Below are 11,434 nucleotides of genomic sequence, written 5' to 3'. Positions count from 1 at the left end.
TCCATAAACACCGCAAAAGTGTTGCCAACTGTAGAATAAGTAGTACCAGGCGGATCCGCATAAAGCTACCGCTGCTACCGATAAAAATGAAGTACTCTTTAAACGGTTTTGTTAAATTAAAAATTCATTTATATGTTTTTAAATTTTATTTATTTAACAACTAATTGATCTACATACCTTGAATTACAATTCTGTCAAAAGATTTTATTGGCGCAATAAATTATATGTTAAAAACTAATTATTATTATTTATTTTCACGCATTTGTGTAAATAAAGTGTAAAAACTGTATGATCCCTTTAATATCTGAAAAAAAAATGCTTAAAAAATTTAGAAGAAAAAAAATTAAAACTTTATACAATTTGCACCATTGTGTTGCCACCTAAGTGATTTTAGATGTTATGTATCTCGTGCCTGTAACTTAACACTGGTTCACCCTTCTTTTAAATCAGAACAAGGCAATGCGAAGGCAATAAAATAGCTAGTGAATTGGAGTTACTCAGCCAGACAGCTACACACAGTAGTATGAGAACATAAGAAATGTAATGATACATTAATTGGCTGTTAGTATTTCTGGACCATTGAAATTATATTTTTTTTTTAGTATTTTCAAATTGCAAATTCAAAGGATACTTACGTCGATAAAAGTAGACATGGAAAATTTTGCAAATGGACCCGCATCCAATATAAACGTTGTTGACAACTTTCCAGCAAGTATCAACAATTGTTTGCGAACTTGAACATCAGATCTCCACCAGTTACTCGTGTACACACCGAGATCAACTGAATTACTCTTAAAAAATATTTGAGGGATAATAACAATTACGTACAAAAAATACAAATAATGCCTAAGTCCAAAGCCCAAAAATATCAGTTGTCTGATTTCCATAGTACGAGCTCTGCTTAGTTTGGGATCAGATGGTCATGTGTGAATAATGTACCAGGATATTATTAATATTATTATTATTAATAATACCATCATTTTGCGTTATCGTGGCATATTTCTCAGGAGTTTAGTAAGTTTAAAAATTATTTATGACAATTTTATATACCTAGCAACATTTCTATGAATTTGAACAGTTACCTAAACATAATAATGTAATTCGCCATAAAATCATACCTCATAAGCAATTTCATTACTGTGCCAACAATATAAGAAAAGTTGAACTGCCAATGCTGTGGTATATTCAATAACCCACAGCTTTTGAGACATCGTCACCTCATCCTGTAATCATATTATATAATAAATTATCTGAGAATTTACTACAACAAAAAATAATAACATCAGAACTTGACATTTTGATAAAAAAGTCTCGACTTTTATTTTGAAGACCAATTGTATTAGTCAAACGCATATGATTCCTATTTCCTTCGGGTTAAATCTACGTTAAAAGTGGATGAATTCTTATCACTGAAGTTCCGCAATATTTAGTACTTTATTAACTTTTAATAATTCGCTTACCAAACTTAGTTGTACAACGCTGCAGCAGATCATAATAGAACAAACGAGTACATATATGAACATCACAGGCGAAATAATTGAGTTAAATATCTTATGTTGTCTGTAACAAAAAACGCTATATATTTTGACATTACAAAAACCTTAATTCAAATTTCATAAAAGTTATTCTCTTACTCAATAATAAAATTGTGCAATCGATGGCATTCCTTAATATTATTTAAAACTTCTTTAATCGAAACTTCTTTTTCTTCCCCGAAAATCATCTGACACTTGTAACGCAAAATTTGAATTTGACCTTTCAAAAATGACATGATAGCCACAGCATTGGTATCGTAAACTGCTACAACCCCAGCGCCCTGGGTTGTCATTGTAATGTGAACTGCAACTGCCACTAAATAGCCTGGCGGTTTTGTTTTATCAAATGGAAACCATGAACTCAAAATTTGTGGATAAGGCTCCGTACCGTTTATAACCATTTCACGATAAGATGTAGTCATTACCAATTTCAAAAATGGTGATATAATTGTGACCACATTTGTCAATAATATGACTGACCAAAATAAGTAGGTTATGATGCGTGAGTACGTCTTGTACTGTTCCATTAAATGAACGACGCTTGGATCTTTATTTTGTAACTCGGAAATTTCTTCTCTCGATATGTTTTCGATAAGCCTTTTCCAATAGGGAAGGTATGATATGAAAAACATCGTCTTACTTATCGAGACGAGACTCAAAGCAGTGACCGAGATATTGAAAAGAACTTTCATAAAATCATTTCTCATAAAGTACAGTTCGACAAATTCGCTTATAACAAAGAGAAGGGAACTAAAATGTAAAAAGTTGAAGAGGGCGTCCCGATATTTGTTCCCCTGTTGCCAGAGGCCGAACCAATAAAGCCCTGTAACATTGGGAGCTAATAAAGGATACTTTGGATCGTCAAGCTTTTTGACAATTGTAATTATTCTCTGTAGCAACATGTTCTTTCTGCGTGATATTTCGAATATTTATGATGATTTTTCACAGAAATGTATTTTATTTTAAAATATAAACGAACAATGTTATACAGTAAATAACCATCAAATTGAATAAATAATCAACATTTTTTTGGTTCAATATTTTGACATAAAATCAAAGGCTCCCTTATTATATTATATGTCTAGAAAATTAATTTATATCTAAATCATATTTTGTTACTATATATTAAAGTTCAATATATTAATACAGCTTTGAATAATTCCGTTTAAATAGAAACAACTCGAAACTGCTAAGTCGCGATCCATTAATAAGGCGAAATGTGCTATTTGTAAAGCTAATTTATCGTTTTTCCTTTTTTCCTTCATTAAAAATTTTATACCAGCCACAAGCGTCTAATTAAAATAAAGAAAACATGGTACGTTTTTTCTAAATGATATTTTATTACTGAGTTCTAGAAAATACGTTTCAATATTATATTTTTTATTGGACCTTATAGCTCGTCATCGTCGTGGAAGGGGGAGGATCAGGAGCTTTGGCGCACCTTAGGGAGGCCTATGTTCAGCAGTGGACTACGATTAGCTGTTGATTTATTGATTGATATCTCGTCGGTATATAAGCAATGTTTAGCGTTGTGAAAGTTGCAGATTTTATCCTGGTGTCTTAAATTTTAGAACATATAGAAAAACAAAATAATTGATTATCTATACATATGCCCATTATCCATAATTAGCTTTAACCACTAGCCCGCACTGGAACAGCATGGTGGAATAACCTCCAAACCTACTCCTCAAAAAGGAATAGGAGGCCTTAACCCAGCATTGGGACATTCACATGCTGTTACTGTACTATAAATGACGCGTTTTTCTATCTAGATTAGCACGTTTAAAGTTTAATAGGCAAAATTTAATTATTTGTTTTCGAAATTTATACATTATTCCTGTGTATTATTTGGTTTTTATTATTTATGTGAAACATCTTTAACTAACGGGCCCTGGGGACAATCGACATTTATTTCATACACTGAGGGTAAACGGCATGACGTTATTAACGAAACTCTTCACCCCATTTTTATTATTATTTATTTATTAGTTTTAAATCAAAAATTCTTTCAGTAACCATAAAACGGCGTTCTTCTCAGAGCCTCCGAGAATATGTATATAGAATATCATGATTATTGATTAAAGTTAAGTCGTGAAAGAGTATGAAACAAACAATCTCACTTTCACATTTATAATATTAATAAGAATTAATCGAAATTATCTATAACAGCAAAAAAATGTACATACGTGAGCTAAATCGAATAGCACAAAAAAATCTATGGATTGCGATAGACATTTAAGGGATAACTGTTTCGTTCAACGAAATTGCCGACGCCTTTTGAATAAAAGATCTACCTACCTAAGAAATTTTGTCTAGGTGTTTGTTTATTTTACTTCACACTAAAGCCTGTAACTAAGCCTAATAAAATATACACAATATACAACACGTAAGAGGAATGAACACTAACAAACGAAAATATTATAAAACATTCAAATTGTATTAAATTCATCGAATTTTATTTTATGTATTACATGACTTTAGTTCACAATTGAATTTAAAAAAGTTTGTTAGAATTCTGTATATATATAAATATTTATATAAACAAGAATACAAAGAACAAATTAATAGTTATCCTGTTACTAGCCTGCATAGTCAGTAACTATTTTGTAGAGCAATTTATACCAAATTTAGGTTGCTAAATTAATAAAAATGGTGTAGTGAAATTTGTAGTTAACTTTTATTGTATAATTATTAATTAATTTATTATTAATAAGAGTAATAATATTGATGTTTGGTGTTAGAATAACTAATAAGTGGGCGATACCCAGACAGTATATAATCCTCCCACAGATAAATTTTATATAATAATCATTTGAATAATTTCTAGAATTCTTATTCTTCAAGAAACAATTTTCAAGATATCATATTATTATTCTGCACTACAGCCCGGAATTAGAAAGAGTAGGATAGCTTTGCTAGACCATTATCTGAGGAATTTATTAAGGTAATAAAACTCGTAACATATACGGTACAGACATTCGTGCATTCTATTCATTCCGAACATTCTAGGGTTTTTAGACTCTAGGAACATATGACAACGGTGATACTGTTTGTAGTTCGTATTATTATTATACTAAGATCGTGTAGTGAAATTAAATAATAAAATGAATTTTATCGCAATCATCATCATGAATAAAACAAGGACAAAAATTGTACTGGCGTCGCGTCGGTCGTCGGCGTCGATAGTCGCGTTTGGACTCTACTACCACTTGCCATCAGGTGGAGTCATTTGCCCTCTCGGCAAATATAAAAAAATATATATATTGGCCCGACCTGGGAATTGAACCCAGGACCTCCGGGTCTGCGGCCTTACGTCAAGCCACTAGACCAACGAGGCAATCTGTAAGGAATAATATTTAACCTGGAGTGGGTATTTATACATTTTGAATTTAAGCAGATTGATTCAACGTTTTTTATTGACAATTAATAGTATTAAATAGTATTCGAATTATTCTTATAATAAACAACCTTTTTATGTATTATTTTTTAATAATTGACATAGTTTTTTTGTTTGGGACGCTCGCATCGAGAGTGGTTCTTGAACGTGATCCAGGGACCAGTGGCTTTGCGAACCTCGCCGATGAGATGGCAGAATTTAATAAATTTGAGAAAAATGGTATTCAACTTTTTCTTTTACCGAGGAATCTTTTTTGGCGTCTATTTACATTATGTATATATACAGGTAAAACATATGCATTGTAAAATGATAATATGTATATTATTGTGTACACCAAGTTTCAAAATCAAATTTATTCGAATTTTATAACTAGTGGTTATAAAATTAAATCTCTTACAAAATTGAAATATAATGATTTTAATAATTGTTGTAACAATTTGTGTTGTATACAACATGTGTTACATATATATATAACACATCGCAAAGTAATAGAATTAACTGTAATTGTCAAGTAAAAGTCTCTGGACGAAGAGATGAAAGTTTAGTCTTAAACTTAGCACGTGCCTTGACTTAATGTTAGCCCAAGTTTGTGAATAGCACTTGTGATCGTGTTCGGACTACTTGTAACAAGCGAAGTAAAGTGATTTATCGATAAACTAAAATCTGTTTAACTTCAATTTTTTAATTCTTTGCCACATGTTTCATTTTAAAAAACTATATAAATTTTAGAACTTTATTTTTTGTAATTTTTGAACATTTTAACATTTTCATTAGAAATACATTAATTTACGTCGGTAATTATGCTTGTTTTGATGTTTAGTATTTATTATTTGGAAAAATTTACCGTAAAGTACACTATACACATACTGTAATTATTGTCTGTGCCGTGCCTCTTACTTATACCACTGAACGTTAATATGTTAAAACTAAATTTATTGAATTTAGGACTTAAATTAAAATTTGTAAAGCTAAAATTTTCTTTGGATATACACTGAAAACTAAATTTTCAAATATCTGATCAAAGTTATTATTACAAGAGCATTTTAAAAAAAAGTAGATATCAATCATAAATTTAAAATAAACCTTTTTGTGAGATAATTGGATAATGTCAAAAATCTCATTCATTGGAACGTCAAGATACGTCTCATCTTGCTCGTATTTTCCACAATATACACTGATATATACGAAACGATAAAAGAATTTCCGCTAGGCTTGTTAAGAGAATGCGAGTTATTTTCTTTGAACATTTTCCTCATGAAAGTTTTCCTACCTTACTTTATATTTGGAAACCCATGTTAAGTTTCAAGGTTAGAGACCTGTGATGGGGCTTATACAAGTTGCTTATTCCATGGTCATTACTATAGACAAGAGGTTTTATAGTCAAAGCACCATTAGTTTGTCAACATGCTAATGTCATTGCTAGGTTAAGGCCTCCTCTCATCTTCGAAAGATTTTGAAGAGGATCTTCCACCGAGCACGAAATGATCTATGCCCAAATGTACCGCCTTAATTATAATATATGTGGTCTTGCCAGGATTCAATCCAAGGTTCTTTGATTAAGATCCATTTTATCAATTTTTAAAACTTTCTCCTTAAAAGAAGAGAAGGCAATAGCCAAGCCATATGTGCAGGTTGTTAGCTTAATCATTGTCATATTGTGTATATCAAAACCAGTTGAAGTGCATCTTCAGTTTATTGGCAAAGTAAGCAAGTAACAGTTGATACATATTTGACTGCTGACTTCACAGACTTTACAGACTTCGTCTTCGCTTGAGCAAAATATTTGGAGCTTCCAGAGTCCTCTGGCCAGGGTTGTCTATAATAGAATAAATTTTAGCTATAACCGCTTTGTTCTAGTTATTAGTAATTTTTTATCGAATTTTGGTGTTAAATATATTACAAGAAGTAATATATTTAACACTATTAACCCTTTTTTGTTACATTGAAAATATATATTACAAGTGTTTATTAAAAAAAATAACAAGCTTACATAGGAACGCATGTCTGCTAAATGCGGTCTCGGACTATATGTGATAAAAATAATATCTCTTATAGGAGATAATAAGCCAGAGAAACGTATGTTACTTCCTACTAATACATACATATTTATTATTTTTGAATTGATATTACATGTGCGAAGCTGGGTAGTTCTAGAACTTTGCTGCCCTTACATATAATGTGGGCGATGGTGCAAATTGTATTCTCATTCAAATATTTACCTCGTAAAATTTTTTAAGTTGTCTATCGTTATAATTTGCTTGTTATATAAAATCTTGGATAACACAATACAAACTTCTTGTTTACTGTATATTATACAAGGAAATTAATCCGCATTACTGTTTTGCCTAAAGGGCAATTCTGTTGTTGATTCTATGGAACTTGGATAATATATTGTTATAGAAACTAAAACAAAATGGTTTATTTAGGATTCTATAATTTGTATTTAAAACTGCTCGTACATTTACATATTATATTATATAGATAATTAAAGAGGTTATTCATTCCAGTTGGAGAACATATTATTTATATAGTAAACAATGTTTATACATAAAGGCCATTAATTTTCATTTATTGTTTTGTATCAAATAACACAGGAAAAATATAAAGTATAATAGCTTAAACTAACAAATTCACACTATACTCACACCGTTGGCGTTACCGTTGGCGTGGTTGGTGGTACTTGTCTTTCATGCCGAAGGTTGTGGGTGAACATGAACATGTCTGTTTGTCCTGAGTCTAGGTGTAATTATCTATACAAGTATATATTTACAAAAGAAAAGTAGTATATGTAGTATATCAGTTGTCTGGTTTCCATGGCACAAGCTCTGCTTAATTTGGGATCAGATGGCCATGTGTGAATAAAGTCCCAGGATATTATTATTATTTAGATGAGTTTCAATAAGTTCAAGATAGCGTACATGAATAATCAACGATCGGAAATATATAATAAGGTCGGAAGAAGGTTTTTTGTATTTTATAAATAAAAAATTGCAGTAAAATTATTTTGGTTGTACTGCTTGTATCTGGCTGGTTTTTTTTTATATTACTAATTAGAAAAAACACAAAAAGTTAAAAACAGAAAAAGAAAATTTAAAATCATTTCTCATATTTTTTCGATAGCTTGTAATAAAGAATTCAATACATTTTTTTATTACAAAAATGCGACAATTTATTGAAGAATATAAGTAAATTAAGTTCAACGAGGTGTTGCTAAAACTATTTTGGATTTTTATATTTTCAATTGAACATAGAATATGTGTGGTTTTTGTCTTAGATTTATTAATTGGCTTAAATACCTCTTGCTTCATTTGTATTTACTTCATTCGTATTTCTTGATGCTATAAAAGATAAGTATCATTCTACGTTGAATATTAAGGAAGCTTAAAACGTTAAATGGGTATAAAGAAAACATTTTACGTTCAAAATGCTTTCAAGCGACTGTATATTTTGTACCTTTGACTTACTTTTTGTGGTGTTATTCACCGAGGGCAAATTAATGAGTTTTATAAAATGGCATTTATAGCATTTAACGGGAATAAAAATGTTTGTACAAGCGTGTAAATTTATATGATGGCTGGATACTATGAATGTAATTAACAAAATCAATATGTAAACAAAACCTACATCCACTTGAAGAATATCATAAAACGATTGAAGCTACAGAATTATGCTCTGTATTAATTATATTCATAGTATCATCATCAACGGCATCCTTATACCTCTTTTGGGTATTGGCCCCTTTCCCCGTAAGCAAGTCCCAAATCTATGCAAATTTGACACATGTTTTTGACATTACATACATAAAGCTAAGTTTGTAGTCGAATTTTTATTTTGGATTGATGGTTTTTTATATAATATATATTCCTATAAAAAGACTAGAAAACTATTTCCTATTGCCAAGTGTGATATAATAATATGAACAAACGTCTGTATCAGTTCTTACGTATTGCTATACCCATGACAAAGTAATAAGCCGTGGCATTATTAAGCCTATTGCCGTAATATCCCATTATAATTCCCGGGTGATTTTAAATACTAATATCCGTCCGCATATATATTTAGGTTTAGACTCAACTGAATTTAAATTAGTTTATTAATCAGTGTGCCCGATGGGATTTCACATCGGCAACATTTCGGGTACCACCCGAATTTCCTTAAATTATATTTTGGATATAATTGTTCTGCCTATCACACTTTCCATGCGACGAATAATTAATTCCACGTTAACAAAAAAGATTGTACTAATAAAATCAAGGAAATTTTTGTCTCTTTTTTAACCTCCTTTGGGTAGAATTTCAAAAGTATCACTCAGTATTGAACCGTTAATATATTACAAATCAACAGAAAAACCAAAATTTCAACCATTCCATCCATTATCTTATTTAAGAAGAGCTATTTACTACGACATTAGAATTTGAATCGTATTCAAACGATGATTTGACAGTCCGGTTGGCATGGTAGATACTTGTCTTTCACGCCAAATGTTGTGTGTTCGATTTCCACCCACGACAGACATTTGTGTGCATGAACGTGTCTGTTTGTTTTGAGTTTGGGTGTAATTATCTATATTATCTGGTTTCCATAGTTCAAGTTTTGCTTAGTTTGGGATCAGATGGCCGTGAGTGAAAAATGACCCAGATTATAAAAAAAAAATTGACAGCACAAGATAAATATTACAATCAACATATTGACGACTATAGCTATAGTTTTATTAGCTATGGTTAATATTTCTTAGAGTGCCAATTTTAAAGGACGATGGGGATCAAATAATTAAAAACATGTACTACTTATGTATTATACCAACAAGTGACCCGCTTAGCCGTAACTCATTCTATGTTATATATAATATATATTTATATAGTTTTACATTTATGTGTTGTTCATGTATTATCTATAAAAAGAATATATATTTTGCTAATAAAACATATAACATGGATGTTATCGAAAAAGTTTGAACGAGCATTTTGACAACCCGTGTCAAAAACATTGGTTCGCCAATTAAGGAATTCGCTTATATAAAATGCGAACGCTTAAATAATGTCTCCATTGTGCATACATTTTCTAGTTAATGATTAGACCAAAAAATTAATTACAAAATTAAATATTTATTTAATCAATTATTACCATTATCGTGTCATTTAACGAATAGCAATTCAATTATTTTAAGCTTTTATTTGGCTGACCACGTTTGATAGTTTGTTGAGTTTAAATCTTGCAAACTGAATTAGAACTGCCTCTTATCTTACTGAGTTGATTTGACATGCTTGTTCAGTTCAGTTCCAATTAAATACATTTATATGGTAAACATGACCTAATTCTATACCTAAGATCTCCAGATGAAGGAACTCCTCTACGGTTAACAACATAAATAGGAAATTGTATTGCATTCTATATAAAAGCTTGTATTAATAAAATATTTATACCATTCAGATTTACGATATTGTGGTTGACTAAATTATTTTATAATTAGAAAATAAGTTCTATTTCATTGATTAGGATTGCAGACAAGTAATGCTAAAAATATGCTTATAATTAAAATAACTAGCACAATTGTATGAAATAATTAGATTAAAATAACAATAAACGTTCGGTAATCTGTCAAACGAATTGCAAGATGGTTTCATATTAACAAATTTGTCGGACTACAGACTAGCGCCAATAACTTAGAGTTCGATTTTTTCTGAAAAAGTATTAGTAAATTAAGGACACACGAGAGACGACACCGCATTTAATATTTATTACTATTTTTTGCATTATATTCATTCAAATATATTAACATCAGTTTTGCTCATTTCGGATTAAAACAACTTTCGAATTCGTAGCTAGTTGGCTAGTTATCGTAGGCTTATTTCAATCAAATGATTACCTTAATGTTGAAGCTATTTTCTTTGCTCGTTATAATCACATGAATCAAATCATCTTAATTAAGAACTAAAGCCCAGTACTTGAGACATTCTCGTTTCAAGACACGACGGTACGCTGCCTAATAATTTTGAAGCCGAATTTATTTATTTATTTGGGAAACATACAGCATAATATAATACATAAACATTTCGTAACAAAATAAGTCTCACATAAGCCAACAAAGTTTCCACTTTTACATTCAAACATGGAGTGAACCTAACAATAACAAGTTATTTAACCATTATTTAAAATATATGAAAAGTATTTAAAATGTAATTTAAAAAGCAGAACAAATAAAAATATAGGAATATTAATCACAAAAACAGTTTTTAAGGCTTCTAAGAACTTAAATAAATTTTCCTTAAGGATCTATATTAGAGTAGCGTATAATTGTCACATGCTCTTACCAAAAAGCGATTTTTAGCATAGTTCGTTCTACACATTGGGACATATAAGGTATGTTTTGAACGGGCAATGGAATGTGAACACTTGAAATAAATATTGTTGACTAGGTACATTGAATCGGAGGTTCCAGGGCGTATTCTGCGTGACGCCCTGGAACATCTAGGTGGGAGGCTTCGGGAACTGTTTGATGAAT

General features: G+C 30.5%; 1 protein-coding gene across 1 annotated transcript; it reads right to left on the bottom strand.

Annotated features, from left to right (window-relative positions):
- Positions 1–244: 244 nt before the first annotated feature.
- LOC126776506 (odorant receptor 82a-like) lies at positions 245–2,437 on the bottom strand. Its single transcript, XM_050499089.1, has 5 exons — positions 1,635–2,437; positions 1,461–1,560; positions 1,119–1,223; positions 636–791; positions 245–304 (listed from the first exon to the last, which is right to left on the bottom strand). Exons 1-5 carry the CDS (start codon positions 2,435–2,437, stop codon positions 245–247), a joined length of 1,224 nt encoding a protein of 407 aa, XP_050355046.1.
- Positions 2,438–11,434: the final 8,997 nt, after the last annotated feature.

Source organism: Nymphalis io, chromosome 20, assembly GCF_905147045.1.
Source record: "Nymphalis io chromosome 20, ilAglIoxx1.1, whole genome shotgun sequence".
Lineage (NCBI taxonomy): Eukaryota > Metazoa > Arthropoda > Insecta > Lepidoptera > Nymphalidae > Nymphalis > Nymphalis io.
This window is presented reverse-complemented; position numbering and strand designations above follow the sequence as displayed.

Coding starts and splice junctions, on each gene's coding strand:
- LOC126776506 (XM_050499089.1), bottom strand. CDS start 2,437: ATGTTGCTACAGAGAATAATTACAATTGTCAAAAAGCTTGACGATCCA. Junction 1,561..1,634: donor TTGCACAATTTTATTATTGA/GTAAGAGAATAA, acceptor TTTTTGTTACAG/ACAACATAAGATATTTAACT. Junction 305..635: donor CCATGTCTACTTTTATCGAC/GTAAGTATCCTT, acceptor TTTTTTTTTCAG/ATATTAAAGGGATCATACAG.